Consider the following 24,636-nt stretch of genomic DNA (forward strand, 5'->3'; position numbering starts at 1 on the left):
TGTATGCCATGGAATGTTAAATTATGATAGAGTTCGGATTTGGATTGTTGGGGAACCTAAGGATGAGTTAGAACACTATTGGAACTGGTTTTATGCAAGAAAAATGTGATTTTTGCTTCTGGTTCAGTAAGCAATCGATTGCAGGGGTCAAGCAATCGATTGCACTGTGAAAAATTGACATTTTGCGTTTCTGGTTCAGTGAGCAATCGATTGCACACCAGTGCAAATCGATTGCACCTGACAGAAAATCATCCCTTTACTGTTTCGACCATAACTGGAGTTTCGTAACTCAGAATTGGGCGCCGTCGGAGGCATTGGAAAGCTAATGGAAAGGGCTACAAGATGCTTAGGCTTACACAACATTATCATACTCTTAAATACTAATCAAATCGATGTGAATATTTTTGTACCTTGGTTACTAAAAGGTAATGCTCGAATAATTGATTCGTTAATCATTCTAAGGGCCTCGTTGCCCAAGTGTTCCTTCAACTGGGTTGTAGGGATCATGGAATGTGTGGTAATGGAAATAAAAGTTATCCATGTACACCAAGATGTTGAGGTCTTATAGCTTGTGAAGCTAAGCATGTGAACCAAGAGGCGAGGAGGTCTTACAATTTGTGTAACTTGTGTACGTCGATTAACAAAATAAGGATATGGTAAGGTGAACCTTAGGATACCTAAACCAAGAGATATGAATGGATGTTAACCTGATATTCCTTTTCCTATCAAGCGACTACTTTTGAAATCCTACAATCTAGTGGTGTAGTAAGTATGAGACGAGGGGTTAGAGAACAGACATAAGGATAGTAACTGCGAGTAGGCATGTTACATATATGTTGGCTATTTCTTGTGAAGTATTTCCAAGGATGCCCCTGTGCCACATATATTGCAGGCATTCCTCGAGTGTGTGATCTCAGGAATGGGCCGTGCTCCTTAGTTCAGGAGCTATTCTTCGGGGATGAACTCCCGGAGATGTGGGCCACACCTTCTCCTTTTGTCATCTCCTTGAGGGTGAATTTATATGTGAGATTCGGGCCCTGGGATATTGGAGGAGTTGAATCGTGTGATACGATTCAATGTCGATTCCATGGTTCTCTATAGTCATATGATTTACTTACCATGTAGATTGAAAAGGTATGTTTTGAGGTCTTGTTTCGAGGGCAGATAGGCAGGTAAACCCGGAAGACCTGACCTTGAGGGTAGCTCCCGACAGAAGGTTGGCAGGTAAATCCGGAAGACCTATTCTGGAGGAAACATGTACCTAATATTCGAACATGTGATATGTTCTCAGTGGATCCAATTGGGTGGTCAGTGGACACTCAATCGTGGTGCTACGAGTTGATAGGCTTTCCTGTACTGGATAGTGAGGAAACCTTAGGATCTGAGATGGATCTGTAGATTATGTATGTACCTTGTAGAGCCGAGAGGACCCATAAGATAGGGGAACTCACTGAGATTTAGTAATCTCATCCCATTCATCTTATTATTTTTTACAGGTACCGTGCAAGATCGAGTTTTGCTAGATGCTTGGATCAAGAGCTTTTGATCGGATGCCGTGAAGACCGTGCCTGATCTTTTCTTCCGCTGTGTATTAATATCTTTATGTAGACATATTCATTGTATCCATTTTTAAGATGATTTTGAAATATATATACATCTTATGTCATTATTTCCGACTTTTGTATGTACTCAGTACCAGTTATTAGTATTCTGCTGATATGATTCTAGACACATATTGGTAGGGTATTACAGTTGGTATCAGAGAAGGTCGACCCTCGATCTAGCCATGAGGCATCATTAGCAAACTTCTTTCTTCCTCACAAGTGTGCGTTGCTGGCTCGATTCTACTGTCAGGTTATTCAGTTGTTGAACTTGATCAATTCACCAACTGGGTATGTGATAGGCAGGATCGCGGCAGAGCCGCTACGAGGACGCGTTATCCCCAAAGTGACTCGCATGGTAACAGAATTCCAGTAGTAATTATGGAATAATGTTGGACTTGGATAATGTCACGTATGCAAGGTGGATGCGATAACATTCTACACGGGAGAAGCTAAGGAAGTTGGAAATTTCCAAAACACCTTTTTGGGACAAAGTGGTCCTTTTAGACAGAGTGTATGTTAGAGGAGTTTGTTGAAGTGGTAGAAGTCGGTTAAGTTGGGAGTATGTTGGGATTGTCAAACATAAGAATAGAAATTGTCACGGAATAGTCGACATACCAACCGTCGTGATATGGTCTAAGGCTACAGGAAGTTCCAAGACTTCGACTGGATGTAGTGAACTTTCCCTGGAATCTCGGTAGTAGTAAGGTAGATCCGTGAAGCACCTGAGTAGGAATGAAGTAAGGGAATTCCATGATGAAGCTGAGCTTGAAGCCATTAGGAATTCGTTACTAGATAATGGTGCTAGTAGCAAACATGGATGGAGAAACGGTTGGATGGAAAACTTTGGGAGTTGGACAGAGGTATTGGATCTTTCTAATTACTCTTGCCTAGACAGTATTTGGAGGGACAAGATTATTACCTCTGACTCGTTTTGGTGTACCTTAAGATGCGGGTAGTTATCTAGTGAATGGTTGGTAGAACGAGTGGAAGTGGTGATCTACAAATTGGGAAATCTGAGATGCCTGATAGGGTGGAAGAAGCTACTGCATCTCCTTGTGTATTCTGAAATGCGTGAGTCCTAGAACTACGCTAGGCGGAAACTGAATGGAGGGATATGCAGAGGGCAGCAATCCATGTTCCCTGCTAGTTATGAATCATCTAATCCCGAGTGAAGCCATCAAGTTATGCTATGCATTGGGTACTTAGGTGAACTACACTAGTGGTTGTCTGAAGCATCGGTGAGTTGACCGCAGTAGGTGACTGTTATTTATAACCATGATATTCCTATATGGTGGGAGTTAACATTGAGAATCTCTCGTGCGTGCCCTGTGTGAATGAGTACACACATGGCATAGGAATTCGAACTGGATTCGTAGCGAGTTAGATCTAGTTTGTTGCGTTCAGGGGAGGTAAACCTTAAACGTGTGACTAGAAGGATCTGAGTAGTGATGACCTCAGTTGAGACATGTTCAATCATTGTCGGTAGTGGCTATAGGATATGGGTGGGGATCGTTATACGCTACTGGGTAGGTTACTTGAATGCATGGCCTCGAAGTGGGACCACCATGTTAGTACTACCAGATAGGTATAGCGCCACAATATTGCTATCGCGCACGAGGCACGTGAGCCATTCTTTTTTACAGATATGGGACATTGTTGACCTGAACTCGAGGTATGACTCAAATTGGTATTCGTGAGACGCTAACCCGAATTCTCATAAGGTAGGTGGGATAAGGATCCATATGTCGCGCTCGATGATGGAGGATTATGCGAGCAGGCGATAGTGAGCTGGATTAGATTCTAATGCTATGCTTATGAGGAGACCTTGGACGATCGAGATCGCTTGAGAATTTTGGATTCTACATCGTAGATGCTTCTTGTTTTATTGGAGTTAGTGAACCTTTTATGCGTAATGTTCGAGATGGGATATGTGTGTGATTGTCATATTCCGACCATCGCATTATATGACTATTCTTTAACATTGGTGATTAATGTTAGAATGAATGAAGTATGCCTTGGGTTATCTCGATGTGAGAAGTATCAAGGGGAGTATCTGTAGATCCTCATAAGATAAATAAGGTCAGTCTCGGTAAGCAAAGAAACATTGGTTTTGGAAGTGTCGTGGAATTTCAAAGGGGAATGTCCAAGGCACAAAGTATGATTCCTTGCATGGTAACTACACTTTTTCCGTTAGAAACGCTGCATTGGGTAATGCAACCAAGGAAGTTAGTTTAGTGTCAGATTCGGAAACGAAAAGGCACTAGATGACTGTGTGAGAAGTGCGGCTATGAAAGGATTGTTATATCGGTTAAGCCATATGAATTATTGGGAGTGTTGTGACACCAACGGTATGAAGTCGTATTGTTGAGAAGAAACTGTGGAGAAGTTAGGAAGAGTTATCGTAGTTGTACGATGTGGAAGTTGGTAAGGAAAGACAAACGTCTATTCATTAAGTATTCGGGTGTAGATGTTCTGTAACCGAAGTGTGCGACCAAGTTATGTTTAAATGGACCTAACACAGAATGATGAGGCAGTTACTGATCTGATTTTGGGAAATTACTCAACCTCGAGGAGTAGCTGGCGATTACTCTGTTGAGGACTGAGCGCGCGTGGTTTGGATGGACGTCGTGGAAAGATAATTGATATTTAGAGAGCAAGGGTAAGAAAGACTATCATTTGAGTCTATTAGGGAGACTAAGATGACACTCGTATTGGTTTAACCATAGCTTAATTTTGGCGACCTAACCTTTGGGAAGACTTGATCAAAGTTGTTCGGTGGATAAAGCATTAAGGATGAACTATCGGTATCAAAAGGAACAACTAAGATCAGTAATGGATTGTAATGGTTACAGAGAGTAGACTCATTATTACTATATCTTGTACACTTATCGGTGTGCATGAGGACTTGGACGGTCGTAGCAGGTTGATTGTTTGAGTTTGCCTTTCGGCGGCAGGAAATTTGTGTAAAGTTGTTGGATATAAAGAATATTGTTGTAGAATTGTATACCCTTGTGGATTGCGATGACAGTTATGTCATTTAAGACTGAATGACGTATCGAAGTAAGAAGCCTGATAGTACAAGAAGGTAGATGTGGAACAAGTCAATTCGAGCATTTGAGAATTAGAAGTTAGGGCCAAGGAATTCAACGAGCCTTGTATGATACTTTATGGAATCGTGTAGAAGCGAATCTGGAATGTCGTCATTAGAGAGAGACGTTACAGGAGAAATGTATGGATTTGAGATAATGCAAGGAGCATTTCTCAAGTATGTCGAGACAGAATATCAGAAGGAGTATATGCTTGGTAAAGTGGTCGAGCTTGTATTATGTGAGGGTTAAGGTTTCCGGTCAAGAATGTTAAAACACAAGTGTAATGGTGGACTGTGTTTCTTTGGATGGAAAAACTCTCAGACAGAATCGCGAGAATTATACATGAGAAGAGTGTAAGTAAAATTTCAACCCTCATTGGAAGAGATATGAAGAGTTTTATTTCTTGGTGATTGGAAGGAATTCGAGGGCGAATTCTATTTAAGGGGGGGGGGAGAATGTGATACCCCGTTATTTTCGAGTATGCCCGACGCCCTACTGGATGAGAAATTAGTGGCATTATATTAATCTAATGGTGATTAAGATAATTGATGCCAATCCCTTATTAGTTGGACTAAGTGGTGGATTAAGAAGTTATTAGAGATAATAACTCTAAATATCTAAGAGTGGCATCATTAGTAAATATGTATTAGAGGCAAGGGCAATTGGGTTTTTGAGTATGGCATTATATAAACCCAAAATAAGACCAAGTCTCACTATATTTTCTCATTCTCTTACTCACCAAAATTCAGAATTTGGAGGAAGGGTTGGAGGAAAGGAGAGAAAATCAAAATAGAGCAAGAGAATGGTGATTTTGGAAGGAGAATGATGAACAAGTGTGAGAGCCATCATCATCTTCTTCAACTCATCCCTAATCAACATCCTTTGTCATCATCAACTCATAATATCTTCTTAATCAAGGTGAGTTCCATTAGTCAGGAACTTGGGGTGGAATTTGGGAACCTAGCATGATTAAGGGTTTATATTGTGATCAATACTTTGCATGTTGTTTGATTGATGAAATATGTATTCTTTTGATGCTTTTGTATGCCATGGAATGTTAAATTATGATAGAGTTCGGATTTGGATTGTTGGCGAACCTAAGGATGAGTTAGAACACTATTGGAACTGGTTTTATGCAAGAAAAATGTGATTTTTGCTTCTGGTTCAGTAAGCAATCGATTGCAGGGGTCAAGCGATCGATTGCACTGTGAAAAATTGACATTCTGCGCTTCTGGTTCAGTGAGCAATCGATTGCACACCAGTGCAAATCGATTGCACCTGACAGAAAATCATCCCTTTACTGTTTCGACCATAACTGGAGTTTCGTAACTCAGAATTGGGCGCCGTCGGAGGCATTGGAAAGCTAATGGAAAGGGCTACAAGATGCTTAGGCTTACACAACATTATCATACTCTTAAATACTAATCAAATCGATGTGAATATTTTTGTACCTTGGTTACTAAAAGGTAATGCTCGAATAATTGATTCGTTAATCATTCTAAGGGCCTTGTTGCCTAAGTGTTCCTTCAACTGGGTTGTAGGGATCATGGAATGTGTGGTAATGGAAATAAAAGTTATCCATGTACACCAAGATGTTGAGGTCTTATAGCTTGTGAAGCTAAGCATGTGAACCAAGAGGCGAGGAGGTCTTACAATTTGTGTAACTTGTGTACGTCGATTAACAAAATAAGGATATGGTAAGGTGAACCTTAGGATACCTAAACCAAGAGATATGAATGGATGTTAACCTGATATTCCTTTTCCTATCAAGCGACTACTTTTGAAATCCTACAATCTAGTGGTGTAGTAAGTATGAGACGAGGGGTTAGAGAACAGACATAAGGATAGTAACTGCGAGTAGGCATGTTACATATATGTTGGCTATTTCTTGTGAAGTATTTCCAAGGATGCCCCTGTGCCACATATATTGCAGGCATTCCTCGAGTGTGTGATCTCAGGAATGGGCCGTTCTCCTTAGTTCAGGAGCTATTCTTCGGGGATGAACTCCCGGAGATGTGGGCCACACCTTCTCCTTTTGTCATCTCCTTGAGGGTGAATTTCTATGTGAGATTCGGGCCCTGAGATATTGGAGGAGTTGAATCGTGTGATACGATTCAATGTCGATTCCATGGTTCTCTATAGTCATATGAGTTACTTACCATGTAGATTGAAAAGGTATGTTTTGAGGTCTTGTTTCGAGGGCAGATAAGCAGGTAAACCCGGAAGACCTGACCTTGAGGGTAGCTCCCGACAGAAGGTTGGCAGGTAAATTCGGAAGACCTATTCTGGAGGAAACATGTACCTAATATTCGAACATGTGATATGTTCTCAGTGGATCCAATTGGGTGGTCAGTGGACACTCAATCGTGGTGCTACGAGTTGATAGGCTTTCCTGTACTGGATAGTGAGGAAACCTTAGGATCTGAGATGGATCTGTAGATTATGTATGTACCTTGTAGAGCCGAGAGGACCCATAAGATAGGGGAACTCACTGAGATTTAGTAATCTCATCCCATTCATCTTATTATTTTTTTCAGGTACCGTGCAAGATCGAGTTTTGCTAGATGCTTGGATCAAGAGCTTTTGATCGGATGCCGTGAAGACCGTGCCTGATCTTTTCTTCCGCTGTGTATTAATATCTTTATGTAGACATATTCATTGTATCCATTTTTAAGATGATTTTGAAATATATATACATCTTATGTCATTATTTCCGACTTTTGTATGTACTCAGTACCAATTATTAGTATTCTGCTGATATGATTCTAGACACATATTGGTAGGGTATTACAGCTAATAGTATGATTAATTAAAATTTATAAATAATTTGGTTTAGGAGATTTTATAAATATAGTTATATCAATTGATTTCAGGAGATTTAAAATGTTACATATAAAAATCAATTTTGACAAATATAAAATAAAAAATATCATGTTAATTTTAATTTTTATAAAAAAAAATATTAATGTTACTTTTTATTAAAAATTAATTGTAATGTAATATCTCATGACCTAGCATTTTTCAATCAGAATTAAAAAGATTTAATAGTGGTAGTTGATTCTATTGTCATTATTATTATTATTATTATTATTATTATTATTATTATTATTATTATTATTATTATTATTATTATTATAAATAATAATAATAATGATACTTGATTATATTATTATTATTATTATTATTATTTTTAATAGTGTTAGCAAAATATTATATTATTATTATTATTATTATTGCTATTATTATTATAGTTATTATTATTATTATTATTATTATTATAAGTTATTAATATAGAATTAATTTAAGAAAAGATAGAATTAGGGGTTGATGTTAGAGTAGCTATGGATATGACATGTGTCTAGAGTTGCCATCATGACAATCTTAGATTTATATTAAGTAATAATTAGTTAAATACTGGTGTGTGTGTGTGTGAACTAATAAAACTTTGTATGACACAATAGTACTTAAATTTATATATATGACAATAAATTATATGTATATTTAAAATCATTAATCTAAAGATTGTTTATACATTAAAATGCATAGAAAAAATGTTAAAAAATCCTAATATATAAGCAAAATATGTTTTAAAGTGTAACAACTTTATGATATACAATGAGAACAATTATGAGCCAATAAGAATAAATAATCAAAGTTAGAAAAAAGAAAATGAAATAATAATTAATTAAAAATAAATAATATACAAATTACATTTAGAAATGTTTAAGACATAGATAATGATAGAAGTATTTTTATTTATTAAATATTGTAAAAGAAACTTCTTTGAATACAATATTTATTGTTGTATCTAAATATTGTTTTTGCTTGTAATGAATTAATATTTTCAATTCTTTTTTGTTTTTATTATAGAGAATGTAGCATATAGTTGTCTATGATTAAAAATCTCATTTGGCAAGTATAAATTGGCATAGTCTAATGATGATCCTTGAGATTTGTTAATGATTAGGGCAAAAGAGACAATAATTAGAAATTATCTTCTTACAAGCTTGAATGAGCATGGTGATTGAGAAGGAAACATAGACATCCTTGACATATAAATGATATTTCCAATATACTTTTTTTGAAATGATTTTAGCTTCATTAACATGATTGACTAGTCTAGTAAGTGTCGATTTTGTATCATTATATAATCCCTAAGATTGATTTGAATTCCACAACAATATAATAGTTATGCCTATTTTAATTTGAATGAATAGTTGGGCAAATCAAAAGTTTACGAACAACTCAAGAATTCATGGGTTAAATGTTCAAAAGCATTAAAGTTATTGGCTTCAGATTTGTCAATTGAATCACAACTTAGATATTCATTTTCTTCTCCTATATAACAATATAAAATTATTAACAAATTTGTATAGGCTTTTCCAATAAAAGTGATATTAAAGTAGATAGTGAGATTGAAAAAAGTAACTGATATATGCTTTGTGATATTATCATTTATATCATCTATAACCTCAATTGTGAAAGTCAAGATTGCCCTACTTTGAGAAAAGTAAAAATATTTATAGTTGTTAATCAAATGAGGATATGTCCTTGTAACAATGACTTCAATTGGATTATGAAAATAAGATACTATAAGCTCTTTAGGAATTTTAATTTCAATATATCCATTATTTGCCTCATATATTTTTTTCCATCACTGATTTTTACTATCCATTCTAAAAACTTTTGGATTTCCTAGGTTGAAGATGTAGTTGAACCACTTTGTAGTCGTGTATTCTTTGTAAGCCTTATGACTTTGCAATGATCCCAAATGTATGAAGCATTTATTGTTGCATGAACAATATCAACTATACTACCTCTTGGTATAATAGGGAGGATCTGTCTGAAATCACCACTAAATATAACCATCTTTCCTCCAAAATATCTTCTTCGAAGCATTCTTTATTTCACTCATAATATCTATATAACTTTTGGGAAGTGCTTTAAAGGAAAAACTTATATGTCATTGGAGCTTCATTCTAGATTATTAGATTTTTTTAATTTCAATAGCTCGGCAAGTTCATCTTCCTTATCAATTTTTCAAATGAAAGTTTCAATAGTTGAGAGCAAAATCTTAATGTGAAATTCATCAGTACATTAGCTGATGTTAGTAGATGTTAGCTGATGTTGGTTTTCTGAAGATCTGAGAAGAACTCCGTCTTATCTTTAACCATCCACACAGTCACTACTAGGGCAATCTAGAGAGAAAAACCTCTTTTTCACCGGAATTTATCAGCACCAGTGACAACTTCTCAATCTTGCAACAAATTGAACAATCTTATAACAGTGTTCAAGATCGGTTAGTTTCAAGGCAGTGTCTTCCCCAATCAATCACAAATCTCTCATGATCAAGATCTGAAACAATATTTGAGGTTGAAGAAGAAAAAGATTCAAGTGCAAGAACTTTGAACTTTTCAAAGTGAGAGAGTTGATTTCACAGAAAATCAAAAATGAATATGAAATTCCACACGCGAAAAGTGTTGACAAAGAGTTTTTATATGTGCTTGATTTTAAGCACAAAAATGACTGGTAAAAGGTAGTTAGATTCGAATCAAAGAAATTTTAGTTTTCAGTAAAATGAACAAGTAAAGTGGAGTAAATGAAAATTTGATTTTTGACCCATTTTCAATTAATTCAAATCAAGCACAAAGTGTGATTCAAATCATGGACCCCATGGTTCGAATCATGTTCAAAAATTGATTTGAATCAAATCAAATAGGGCCAACTGGAAAAAGCTACTTGGCTCAGCGATTCCTCTTGTAATGGATTTCGAGCCACTTTTTGATCGGATATGCTAATTTGTTTCAGAAAAGCGAAAGATTGTTGATCTTATTTGATAAAAAATCATGAGCTCGACAAAATAATGGGATCTCAGTGAGGCTTCAAAGGAGAATGTGGATGTTATGGAGGCCAAGATCCAAAAGACCAAGACCAGTTTTCTACCTATCAGGGACACATTTCAGTTATCGAGCACAACTAATGAAACAAGTCAAAGATATGAGAGGAAAGGAAAAAGAACTAGAAAGCTTTATGCTAACTTCTTCAAAAACTCTCCTTAAACAAGAAGCCCACAATGGTCTAAAACATGTGGAGACCACTCTTCAACTAGATTTTGAAATCGAGGAACTGCAAGTTGGTGATTCCGGACTTGATGAAAGGATCTCTCTTTTGAAGAAACGCCTCACGCCCTCAAGACAACTTTCATTTAACTTTCTATTTGTCATTTTTGTTTTTTTGACTAAGTAGTATGTAATGACATTGCCATTTTGGCACTTTTAGATACCATGTTGGCTTCTCGTCATTACTTTAAATGTTCATTCTATTCTTTGAGTCTCCTGTAGAATAGATTTGTACCTTTTTAGGTACTTCCCATTTATCCTCATGGTTCAATGCTCTGGATTAGTTTCTTCGATCTCACAGGCATTGTTTGAAAATGCCTGAGTGATCCAAAAAGTGTCTTCCCAGTTAGGTGACCATTTCCCTAACACCCTATCTTTTCGTTCCATTGGCAAAATCACTTTCCAAACCAAATTTTTGACCAGAAAATTTTTAGGTTTCACCTTCTTATTGTAGGCTTTAGCCACCCTCTCTTTTTTGCCTTATGAGCATGTCAAATGCATCCATTCTCTCTTCGTCCAGATTGACTAACTCATCCAACATCATATTCCAAAAATTTATTAGAAGGTATCTTGTTTTGCCTCTAAATCCTTGGTGATTGCAAATAATTTTAGCAGTCAAAACTATGTCATGCCCAAATGTTAGTCGGAAAGGGGAATCGTTGGTTGCTTCCCTAGGAGAAGTTCGACAAGCCCACAAAGATTGATCCATCATTTTATGCCAATTCCTAGGCTTTTGGCCTACATGTTTTTAATCAAAATGATAATTATTTTGTTGGTTGCTTCAATTTGCCCATTTTCTTGAGCATAGTAAGGCGTAGATGATAGAAGCCTGATTCTAACTTCTGAAGTAAATTCGACCATCTTTTTGCTGGTGAATACGAAACCTTGGTATGTGGTTAAACTTTCAGGCAACCCAAACCTACAAATAATATGACTTTGTATAAATCCTATCACAACATCTTGGTCAGCGTTTGCCAACGGTATGACTTCAACCCATTTGGTGAAGTAATTAATACCCACCAGAATATACTTATGATCTTTGAAAGATGTGGGTTGAACCTCACCAATTAGGTCCAAAGCCCAACCTTTGAATGGCCAAGGCTTCACGACCGAATGTAACTTGCTAGCGGGGACATGTTAAATCCCAACATGATTTTGACAATATTGACATCCTTTGGAGAACTCTATGCAGTTTTTCAAAATGGCAAGCAAATAGACCAATTCCCGACACTATACTTATGAGAGTTCCAAGAGTGGTAATCACCATGCGAGTGATGAAGGAGTTATGTGGGTGTGGATTTGTTCATTTGATAGAGTCTTATTGACTTCCAAGGCATATATTTTTGAATTAGGGTTTACGCATAACCAATATCTCTCTATCTTCTTGGTATGTATATCCTTGGCAGTCGATGAACCGAGGCACGTTAAGGACACTTTATTTGATTAGTGTATGCAGTTAAGTTGATAACCTCAATAGGAAGACCTTGTGGTAATTGGTCCATTATTTGTCATTTGGGAATGCGCGCGCATGCATTGCGGAGGGTTTGGGAAGACTAAGTGGTTCTAAATAGAAGTGCTAAAGGGACTAGTACCCTTAGAGACAATTGTGTCAGGATTCATCTAACTCACCTAAGGTTAAGCACCTAAGTGAGGGATCAGGGTGATCAAACTACGGGTGTCTATCGGTTATAGTTGGAGGTTCGAGAGCAGGTCTTACCTCATGCTAGTAGGATCAAGTATCCAGTAATACTAAACTTGATTCGTGAGGCTCTTTTAATTCGTTAATGATTCGATGTTACTATACTCTACATGACGTGTGTTAGTAAGTTGTTAACAATCTCTACTATTAGGCACACTAGGCGAGTTATTCAGTTAAAGATGGTTCATATAATCTTATGTATTTGTGGATGATCACATGTATGCAATAGAGTTAAGAACCAAGGAGCTCGGGGAAACTTCAGATTCATCATTTTGTATAGACGAATCCTGAATAAGTAGTAATCTCTTATAGCTCATTCCAGCAAGGAAGATAAGTACTGTTCCCAGGCTCATACTACTTCAGAATATTGTGGATTGAATCTCTCCTTACAATACTTCATTTTGACTATCTCACTCCAACTTTGCTTTGTTACAATCTAAGTGTTGTCTTACTCTCTCATAATCCAATTCTACTATCTCATAATCCAATTCTACATGCAAGAACCAAGCATATAGAACGTAATATTCACTTTGTTTGAGAACGTATAGTAGCAGGGAAGCTGAACATCCAACATATTTCTAGTCACGTGCAAATTGGATACGTGTTAACTAAGCCTCTTCCTATTGCATTCCTTATAGAATTTCGACCCAAACTCAAGGTCATAGAATTACACTTCGAATGGGTGGGGGGGGGGGGGTGTTATTAGATAATATCTTCGGCAAGGTAGTTATAGTTAGTTACACTAACTAAAACCAACTTTAAAAAGTTAGTTAGATGAGTGCAAAGTTAGTTATGATAAGACTCCATGAATGCTTTACTATATATACCAAGCATTCATCCATGCAATACTTAATCAATGAAAAATGCAATGCATGAAGATCATGCTTTCTCATTATGATTCTTATCATTCTCATGCATATATACTAGTTCAATACACATTGAATTGAATTAAACTTATACATACACACTGTACACTTGCATTGATAAGTTTACTTCATTTTGTCCATGCACAAAATTTCTGCACAATGTTAGAATCCTTTTCCTAATTAAGACCATGCTCAAATATTTGCATGAGATTGTCATATCTAGAAACAAAATATTTATAGATAAAAATCAGATCTATCAAACTATCTTGGGCATGGAGTGTTTGTTTGCAAGTGTGTGTTAATTCTCTCTTGGTTCCAACCATACATTCCTACTAGATGCATACAATTTTCAAGTTCAAGTTGTTCTTTTCTCTCAAAACCATGGGCTTTTGGCCTTACTTGGTATTAGACGAAGTTAGCATTCCTCAACACACACATTGGACAGTTTGTCTCTACTCCATCATCTCATTCCAATATCTTTTTAGTGTAAATTCTGAAATTAAAATTAAATAAATAAATAATAATCAAATCGGTTTAAAACTGAAAATTGATTTCACAAATTGTTTCAATTTATTAACATATTTTTTTATGAGTTTCATTTCATAAATAAAGTATACTGCTAATGTTGTGAAAAACGATACCAATAACAAAGTATAATAGGGAATTAGGGAAGAGAATAAGAACACAAGAATTGGTTATAACTGCTATTCTTTTACTTTCTCTTAAAACAAGATTACAAGTTTACAAGAATAACAAATAACCTCTCTCACCCTAAATTAGGATTTGCAGCTTAGCAATGATGAGAGACTAGTATGCTATTTATAATAAAACCTAACATACTAACTAATGGGCTTTTTCAGCAAGGCCCGTTACACAAGCCAACTTAATAAACAAGCTAACTTAACAAATTAGGGTTTAAACACTAAAACCTAATTTAACATGCTAACAACTCTAGCATCTTCGACATCTACATGCTAGACCCATCTTCGGCTACAGCATGCACACTTCGACACCAGCATGTGAACAATCCTTCGACTTCATGCTTAACTCTGTCGAACTGTCGAACCAAGAAGCTACCCTTTGACAATACTAGAGTTCGATCCAATATCTCACAAATCTCCACCTTGGACCTAACTCTACAACGTCAAGGAACAAACTAGCTTTCTTCATGCAGCTTTATCAACTGCATACAGTGGAAAAACTTGCAACTCGGCAATGTCTTGGTGATCATATCAGCAGCATTGTCTTCAGTCGAAACCTTCAGCACTTGGACTTCTCCACGCTCGATTACTCCTCTGACGAAATGCAGCCTCACATCAATGTGCTTAGTTAGCTCATGATAGGCTGAATTCTTCGACAGGTGTATTGCACTTTGACTATCACATTTAACAGTGATACCTCGACCTTGAAGTTTTAGCTCCTTCGCAAAACCTTCAAGCCACAATGCTTCTTTCACAGCTTCAGTTAGGGCAATATACTCCGCTTCAGTGGTTGATAGAGCAATAACCTTCTGAAGTGTTGCTTTCCAACTAATTGCAGTGCCAAACATAGTGAAAACATATCCAGAAATAGATTTTCTGGAATCCATACAACCTGCATAATCAGAGTCGACATATCCTTCTATTACTGCTTTACTATCTTCACCCAAGGCTCCACCATAAATTAGGACTCTATTCAGAGACCCATTTATGTACCTTAAAATCCACTTCAATGCTTGCCAGTGAGCCTTTCTAGGATTCGCCATGTACCTGCTTACAAGACTGACTGCGTAAGCTATGTCGGGTCTAGTACAAACCATAGCATGCATCAAAGAACCAACTATATTAGCATACGGAATGCTATTCATATAGGCTCTTTCGACATCAGTACTGGGACACTGATCAATACTCAGCTTGAATTGAGGGTTTGTTGGAGTCACAACTGGCTTCGAATTCGACATACCAAACTTTTCAAGAATCTTCCGTAGATATGCCTTTTGAGATAAGCATAACTTCGACTTCTTTCTATCTCTTCGAATGTCAATTCCAAGAATCCTGGAAGCAGCTCCCAGATCCTTCATATCGAACTCCTTATTGAGTTCAGCCTTCACCCTCGTCACATCTTCAACATTGTTGCTTGCTATGAGAATATCATCCACATAAAGCAACAAAATAACAAATGAATTACCAGATCGAAATCTGAAGTAAACGCAGTGGTCGAACTGACTTCTAATGAAACTTATGCGTGCCATGAACTTGTCGAATCTCCTATTTCACTGTCGAGGAAATTGTTTCAGCCCATACAAAGATCTCTTTAACTCTCACACATAATCTTCCTTCCCCTTTTCGACATACCCTTCAGGTTGCCTCATCAGGATCGTTTCATCTAAATCACTATACAAGAACGCAGTCTTCACATCCATTTGTTCCAGTTCAAGATCGAACTGTGCCACCATGGCAAGCAACATTCGAATGGACCTATGCTTCACAACAGGAGAAAACACATCATTGAAGTCGACACCTTCTTTCTGAGTGAAACCCCTTGCAACTAACCTTGCCTTGTATCTTTTCGACGTCACTCCTTCAATTCCTTCCTTAACTTTGAAAATCCATTTACAGCTGACTAACCTTGCCCCAGCAGGTTTCTTGATCAGTTCCCAGGTATGATTATTATGAAGAGATTTTATCTCATCATCCATGGCCTTCAGCCATTCAGTCTTATTTCGACTCCTCATAACTTCCTTATAGTCTCTAGGTTCTTCGTCTAGAACCTCACTTGCAGAGATTAAGGCATAAGCTATAAGATCTGCATATCCAAGTCTTTGAGGTGGCTTGATGACTCTTCTCGACCTATCTCTCGACAATAGGTAGTCATCGTCAGTTTCCTCAACTTCAGCATCTTCTGCTTCTTCTTCGACTTCATCTGGGATATGCAATTCAGCATCAACATGCTCCACCTCAACAGGAATCTCTACCTGTTCCAGCTCTTCGTCAGATGTTTCTATACTTCGACCAACATCATCAGTTTTCTTAAAAGCCATTTCAGCTTCATTGAAAACTACATCTCGACTGGTGATACACCTCCTGTGACCTGGCTCTAGGCACCATAGCATATAAGCTTTGACTCCTTCAGGGTATCCCATGAACATGCATTTCAGAGCTCTAGGTTCGACCTTGTCTTGCCTAATGTGAGCATAGGCTACGCAGCCAAATACTCTCAGTTTGTCGAGATCCGGTGGATGTCCCGACCAAACTTCTTCAGGTGTCTTCATATCTAACGCTGTCGAAGAACATCTGTTTATCAGATATGTTGTTGTCGAAACAGCCTCAGCCCAGAACACCTTTGTTAACCCCGCACTAGTCAACATGCATCTGACTCTCTCCAAAATAGTTCGATTAAACTTTTCAGCCAAACCATTTTGCTGTGGAGTACCTGCAGTAGTTCTATGCCTTGCAATACCAGAGGCAGCACAAAAACTGTCGAATGCCTCATTGCAAAATTCAAGGCCATTGTCGGTTCTCAACCTCTTGACCTTTCTGCCAGTCTAATTTTCAACCAGAGTCTTCCAACTTTTGAAATTCTCAAAAGTTTCATCCTTAGTCTTCTGGATGAATACCCATAATTTTCTGGAATAATCATCTACTATGGATAGAAAATACCTTGCTCCTGAATGTGATGGACACCTTGCAGGCCCTCAAAGATCAGCATGGATGTAATCAAGGGATCCATGTGTTCTTTGTTTGCCTTTGTTGAACTTCACTCTACAAGATTTTCCAAGTACACAGGGTTCACAAAACTTCAGCTTTTCGATTTTGTCTCCACCAAGCAGATTTTGTTTCCCTAATTCGACCAGACCCCTTTCACTGACATGGCCCAATCTCATGTGCCAGATTTCTGTTTTCGACAAAGGTTTCGTGGATGCAACATTTGTCGAACCACTTACAACTTCAGCCTCAAGGGTATACAAGCCTTGTTTCTTCACGCCTCTCAAGACTTCCTTCGAACCCTTCATGACTCTTAGGATACTTTTCTCTCCTTGGAAAACATATCCTTTCTTGTCGAATTCACCAAGAGAAAGCAGATTTCTCTTCAAATCAGGAACATACCTGACTTCAGTCAACAACCTTATTGACTCATCATGGAGCTTGAATCTCACAGATCCAACACCTGCAATCTTGCAAGCCTTGTTGTTTCCCAGCAATACTGATCCACCATCTTGATCACATAATTCCTCGAACAAGTCTTTGTTTGGAGTCATGTGCCAAGTGCAACCTGAATCCATAATCCACTCCTTCTTAGAGTCACTGCTTGAAACCACAAGAACATCAGATGATTCGAAATCATCTTGAACAATGGCAGCGTTGTCATTATCCTTACCTCCATGATATTTCAAGCGTTCAGGGCACACCTTTCTTGTGTGACCCTCCTTCTTACAATGGTAGCATCGAATGCCAGATGCTTCGCCACTGTAAGTCTTCGACTGGCTTTTGCCTTTCTTCTTGTCGAACTTACCATCCTTTCGTAAGAGTTTTCCTTTAACGGCCAAACCTTCGCCAACAGTCGAAGGTTTATGCTCCTTTCGTTCATTCAAGTCCTTAGAGTACAAGGCTGATTGAACTTCTTCAAACGTCAGGGACTCCCTTCCATACAAGAGAGTTTCTTTGAAGTGAGCATGTGATCGAGGCAAAGAACACAATAGTAACAGCGATTGATCTTCATCATCGATCTTCACATCAATATTTTCAAGATCAAGAATCAGCTTGTTGAACATATCCAACTGCTCAGCCAATACTTTGTCTTCAATCATCTTGAATGAATACAAAGCTTGCTTCAGGTAGAGTCGATTTACCAGCGATTTGGTCATATACAAACTTTCAAGTTTCACCCATAACCCTGATGCCGTCGTCTGCTTTGATACCTGCCGGAGAACCTTATCACCAAGGCTCAACAAAATTGCGCTGTGTGCTTTCTCGATCATATTTGTCTTCTCCGCTGCCGTCAATTCTGCATTCATGGCTGCCTCTCCCTTCAACGCTTCCAAACAACCCTGCTGAACCAGTAGGGCTTTCATCTTCAAGCGCCACAGACCGAAATCATTCACTCCGGTGAACTTTTCAATCTCATACTTTGTTGAAGACATCTTCTCCACGCTCACCGCACCAATTTGTTGTGAAAAACGATACCAATAACAAAGTATAATAGGGAATTAGGGAAGAGAATAAGAACACAAGAATTGGTTATAACTGCTATTCTTTTACTTTCTCTTAAAACAAGATTACAAGTTTACAAGAATAACAAATAACCTCTCTCACCCTAAATTAGGATTTGCAGCTTAGCAATGATGAGAGACTAGTATGCTATTTATAATAAAACCTAACATACTAACTAATGGGCTTTTTCAGCAAGGCCCATTACACAAGCCAACTTAATAAACAAGCTAACTTAACAAATTAGGGTTTAAACACTAAAACCTAATTTAACATGCTAACAACTCTAGCATATTCGACATCTACATGCTAGACCCATCTTCGACTACAGCATGCACACTTCGACACCAGCATGTGAACAATCCTTCGACTTCATGCTTAACTCTGTCGAACTGTCGAACCAAGAAGCTACCCTTCGACAATACTAGAGTTCGATCCAATATCTCACAGCTAACTTATATAACAAATTCAAATTAAAATACTTCAAAATTATTGAATTTTAATTAAATCTTAACTGCACATTTAGAAGTTAATGTATGATGATTTAGTTTAATACTCTATCTGAACTCATATATAAGTAATATTAATTAATTACTCTCTAATTCAGAATATTAGTTAATATAAGTTAAATTTATTGATGTTATATATTTAAAAAATGTAATTGTATTTTCTAAATTAAACTTTCTCTTAATTTAATTTTTTTATGAAAATATTAGTTAATGACGACGCTTTTAGAATAATAACGTTGTAAGAATTAATTGAAGTTTTCTTATAATTGAGCCCGACAAATATAACAATCTTTTTTGTTATATTAACTTTGGAGAAAGTGTGTTAATAATTTTTCAATGAGTTTAATTCTTAAAAAAATTCTAATATTTAAACCAATCTATTTTCAAAAAAAAAAAATATTGTTTGCTTATCGTGACTAAAATTCTTCATATTTAAACTGATTAAATCATTTGAAACCATTTTTGATTAAAATTTAACAATACTATAAGTGTAATATAAATTTCATCCAATCCCTATTTAATGTAAGTAAAAATACATATTTTATCAAATAACATAGCAAAATTAACCTATAAAAATACAAAATTATAGACACATGTGTGAATGAGACACCACCGAGATTACCGGGGTATAATACAAGTAGTTGATGCGTAGAGTGTGTGAGTGTATTAGAAAATTCAGTTGAAATATATGTATGAAACTCGACTATCGAGGGCGTACACTTGAGGAGAAAGAGTGGTTGGTGGAGTGACCTGAATATGATTGATCAGCTGAATTTCTTCTTGTTCTGCCATGCATGAAAAATGCTGGTTCCATAGGAAATGGCATTTCAATTGAGACATTATTAAGATATGAAACAATTGTTCCCATCGTAGGCCTATCATCTGGATTTTCTTGGACACACAATAAACCAATTTGCACACACTTTTCTACTTCATTTGGAGCATATGATTCTTGCATTATTGGATCCAACATCTCAAATGGGGACTCACCTTTCCATTGGTTCCAAGCCTGAAACCATTAGTTCAATTGATTTCATTTCCTTATGAATAATTATACTATTTAATTTCCTTACTGCTTTGCATTTTTGTGGTCTTGATGATATTGACATACAAAGAAAAATAAAAAGGAATTTGATTGATACTCACATAACTCAGTAGATCGTCAATACGACATGATTCAAATGTACAAGAATTCTTTTTTCCGCTGATAATCTCAAGAACCATAACTCCAAAACTGAAAACATCTGACTTCACTGAAAATTGTCCGTGCATTGCATATTCCGGAGACATGTAACCGCTAACGAAAAAGAGGAAAAAATCAGTCTCGAAATCATATATTCTACTAACATAGTTATGATAATACACTTGATGTAAAGTCATTAGATCTCAACATCTTGGTTTTGTATTCAAATCTAAGGGCCCTACTCTTCGCGGGGGATCAAAACTCTCGATCAAAAGATGATCGATAAATACTCGTAAGTTAAAATGAATGACTTTAACTTTTTTTCTTAATATATTTGGGACAAGATTCTTAGAATGGTAAAAATAATGATTTTGAAACTCACTATGTGCCCACAACTCTATTTGTATGTCCTTGAATTTGCTCTATATCTACCATCCTTGCCATGCCAAAATCAGATATTTTTGGAATCATATTGTTATCTAGAAGAACATTGCTTGGTTTGATATCACGATGTATAATCTTGAGACGAGAATCTTCATGAAGATAAAGAATTCCTCGAGCAATCCCTTTTATGATACTAAACCGTTCGGGCCAAGTTAATGGTTTTTGCTTCTTTGAATCTGCAAATAGTGATCAAATCCAAACACATGAGATTGAATTGTAGAATGCGAAACTTAAACTAAAGTTTGAAACAAATTTCAAAGTATCATACCAAATAGGAAGTGATCAAGACTTTTGTTAGGCACATATTCATAGATAAGTATCTTTTCTTGTTCTTCAAGGCAAAATCCGATTAACCTCACCAAATTTCTGTGTTGAAGTTTGGCTATTAACATGACTTCATTTTTGAATTCTTCTGCTCCTTGACCTGATGTTTTGGACAACCTCTTCACAGCTATTTCTTGTCCACTAGAAAGAATTCCCTAAAACTAGAAAACATCAGAAGAAACGAAAGAAAAAAAATGCATTGATGATTTATTCATCATCACATTCATATTACTACCTTGAAAACTTGTCCATATCCACCTCTGCCTATTTTGCTATCATCAGAAAACATATCTGTTGCTATTTCAATTGTAGCAAAATCGAATTCCAGTGACTCCGAGTTATTAAATTCGAGCACAACTACATCATAGTTCACAAAGTGCATTTTGATAAACAATTAATAAAGCCTAATTGTTAAAGATAATATAGGTTTATTGCATAATGAGTATTGACATTACGATTTTCTCTGTCACTGGGTTTGCTGGCTTTGCGTCTCTTCTTCGATTTGATCCATAACAAACAGCAGCCAATGCAAGAAATCGCCACCAAAATGACAACCAAAATAGCAATGATGGCAGTCACATGTGTTGGAATATTTCTTCCTCCTGCCAAACATTATCATATTGACATTAATTCCACACACCATTAAAATTTGTTAACTCTCCACAAATCCTAACTCAACTGTCACAAGCCAATATTACTATGTTGAACACCATCACCAAGGTTCTAATCTTAATACTTAAGATTGTGTGACTTTCTAGTGGTTATTACCATTTTGTCTATAGACTAAAAAAATTTAACTAATACGAATGTGATAACGAAGGTTTCAATGTCTAAGCGACTATAATGCAACATCAACTGTATTTGATCACAGTTCTTCACATTAAAAGAAGGTTTGTGGCCGTAATAAGGTCGCGACATCAAGATTTTTGAAGTCTCTACAATCCGCCTGAGCTCTTTTAATTTCAATTCTTCCTAATAACAAGAATTGAAATGCAATTGCGACCGTTAGTGCAATTTGAAAAAGTCTAAGATATAAAGACACTTTAGCGCGTCTGAGATAAACGCGCTATTAAGGTAGATTAAGAAAATCTTGACACATGACAATTCATAAAACATTAGAATAAAGAGAACTGACCATTAACTGAAGTTGATATCGATGCAGAAGTTCCCGAATGCTGATAAAACGGATATGTCTCATACCTAACAAAACAACTCGGAAACAAAACAGTTTCACCTATGCTACCACCACAACAAGTCTTAGGAAACTCATCCACTGCATCACCGACGCACCGCCTACAGTCACCGGTCGACAAGTCCGGCGTACACTGAGCAAGACCATAAAGCGTCACACTATCAGAAGCATTTTCTTGCTTAACAGCATATTTGTTAAAACCAGAAAGAGAAACCGCAGCTTCTTTCGGAAGTTCATTCAAAACAGATCTCAAACCAGCATAAAAGCCTCTACTATGTAACAAACCAGGGTCTCCCATTGGAATCTCGATCTTGTACCTAGGCCATGTTTCCATTTTGGAGAAAATGAATCTATATGAATATCTTAATAAACACTCGTTGTACCAGATAACAGCTTCTTTTGAAGAAGGACACGATGATGGAATCTTAAGCGTCGCAAAACCAACACACTCTCTGCATAAAGCGAATGGAACATCTCCACGACACATGTAGAGACCGTAGACTTTGTCTGAACCGTTTCCGGATGTTGTGTTGAAGAATCTAACATCGTTGATTACGTTGGAAGAGAGGGAGGAGAGAAGGGTTTTGAGATTTGAATGGAAAGTGGTGTTTGGTGAGAATGTTTTTGTGTTTGTGCAGGTAACGTTGTTGAAGACAGATGCAGAGGTTTTTGTTATGGTTAAGGTAAGAGTGGTGAGAAGAAGAATTTGGAGTGTTAGATTCTTTGCTAATATTTTGGTAATCATGCTGCAAAAATATCTTTATATGGTTTGATTGATGAAGAAGCATGTATGTGGTTGAATTTGCATTAAGGAGGATCTAGCAATTAGATTTAGAGATCTCAAGGTATAGTGAGTTTGAAATTAGTTATGAGTCAAAAAAGGCCAAAGAAAAAACTATACCTTAAAATAGTGGTTAGAAGCTAGTTTGATAGTATTAATAAAAAAATTAGGTAGAATTTTCATTTTTTTTAATCAATTGACAAAGTAGTACTAATAATTATTTGAAAAGTCACACACAAATCATCAATACCATGTTTTAAACTCTAGTAAAGACGTCTCATTTCATTCTTCCATGGGAGGGGTTCCATGGGAGGTGTGGTTTTTGGATCATTTTGAGTTTGTAACCACCCCTCAACAAAGTTTTTTTTTCTATTTTTTATTTAAATGAGTAGTTATCCAAGTAAAAAAAAAAAATTGGTTGTAAATATTTATGGTCTTGTTCGGTGTATGTTGGTTTTTCTGCCTTAGAATAATGTTCATAAGTTATTGATATATTCACTTCAATTTATTACAGATCTAATGAAGATTCGAGCATCAATATTGCAATTCGAAAGTATTAATATTTCAATTATTATTTTATTATATTTTAGACACTTTCATATTGTCGTTGACTCGTTGTATGTTATTAAAATTGTTTAAAATTAAGAAGAATTTTTCAAATTAAAAATACAAGTTAATCTAAATCCTTTAACAAACTTTTATTAAAAAATTATATGTATATATAATGCTCCCTTTTAGTTCTTAACATAAGAAAAAAAATTTAACTTTTAAATTTATGGAATAATTAATATACTTAATCTATATAATAGATCAAATTTATTGATTATCCAATAATTTTAAAATACAAATTTTTAGAAATACTAAATACTAAAATACAATTTGTCAATTGTTGAGAAAGAGACATCATTCAATTACTGCCTAGGTTAAATATATGGTTTGAGTTTTTTTCTTTTTCTTTCAATTTTTTATCTCTCATTCAATGTCGATTAGAAAAAAAACATTAACTATATTGTATTTTACCGGGTTCATGATATAATGTGTCAACTTTTGTGTGTTAAAATAATATTTCTTTCTTTTTTTTTTATAAAAAGACTTTTTTTCTATAAAAAGACACAACTTTTAAATCTTGTTCAATAAAAAACAATTTTTAATTTGAGAAAATTAACACTTCTCTTGAAGTGGATTATGTACGCCTTTATTCATTGACTGCAATCTTATCTCACATTTTTTTTATATATATCCTAGTCTTTAATTTAAGAAGAAATTATTTTTTTTAATTTATTAAAGAATTAATGTATTTAGATTATATATAGTCAAGATATATTAATTCTTCGATAAATCTAAAAAAAAAATTATATAGAAGAGTATATAATTTTAATATTTCAAAATACATATCTGTAACTAGTAGTATTGATATTGATACAATTATGTCTCTATTTTTTGAGCATTTAACAAATTTTCAATCTTGGAATATTGTATGGTTGAATTTCAATGGTACAAAAGTCTTTAAATATGTTGTCAATTTTAGGTGGCGTAAACGTCCAAGTTGCTAGTAATCAGAGAAAATTTTGTTTGTTTATTTCCGTGTTACTATTTTAGAATTATAGATTAGATATTATTATTTTTGATTTGTCATTTAG

At 35.9% G+C, this 24,636-nt stretch overlaps 1 protein-coding gene across 1 annotated transcript; it reads right to left on the minus strand.

Moving 5' to 3' along the window:
• Positions 1 to 19,314: 19,314 nt before the first annotated feature.
• LOC131643430 (cysteine-rich receptor-like protein kinase 10) lies at positions 19,315 to 23,119 on the minus strand. The gene is made up of 7 exons (XM_058913643.1): positions 22,159 to 23,119; positions 21,479 to 21,625; positions 21,259 to 21,380; positions 20,968 to 21,178; positions 20,638 to 20,875; positions 20,219 to 20,369; positions 19,315 to 20,081 (listed from the first exon to the last, which is right to left on the minus strand). The coding sequence occupies exons 1-7, from the start codon at positions 22,958 to 22,960 to the stop codon at positions 19,776 to 19,778; spliced, it is 1,977 nt and encodes a 658-aa protein (XP_058769626.1). The 5' UTR covers positions 22,961 to 23,119; the 3' UTR covers positions 19,315 to 19,775.
• Positions 23,120 to 24,636: the final 1,517 nt, after the last annotated feature.

This window comes from Vicia villosa, linkage group LG1 (assembly GCF_029867415.1).
Source record: "Vicia villosa cultivar HV-30 ecotype Madison, WI linkage group LG1, Vvil1.0, whole genome shotgun sequence".
In the NCBI taxonomy this organism is placed as follows: domain Eukaryota; kingdom Viridiplantae; phylum Streptophyta; class Magnoliopsida; order Fabales; family Fabaceae; genus Vicia; species Vicia villosa.

Excerpts from the sequence above, each read along its gene's own strand:
- LOC131643430 (XM_058913643.1), bottom strand. The coding sequence starts at position 22,960 with ATGATTACCAAAATATTAGCAAAGAATCTAACACTCCAAATTCTTCTT. Across the intron at positions 21,626-22,158 it reads GATATCAACTTCAGTTAATG|GAGGAAGAAATATTCCAACA; the intron begins GTCAGTTCTCTT and ends AATGTTTGGCAG. Across the intron at positions 21,179-21,258 it reads GATATGGACAAGTTTTCAAG|GGAATTCTTTCTAGTGGACA; the intron begins GTAGTAATATGA and ends TTCTAGTTTTAG.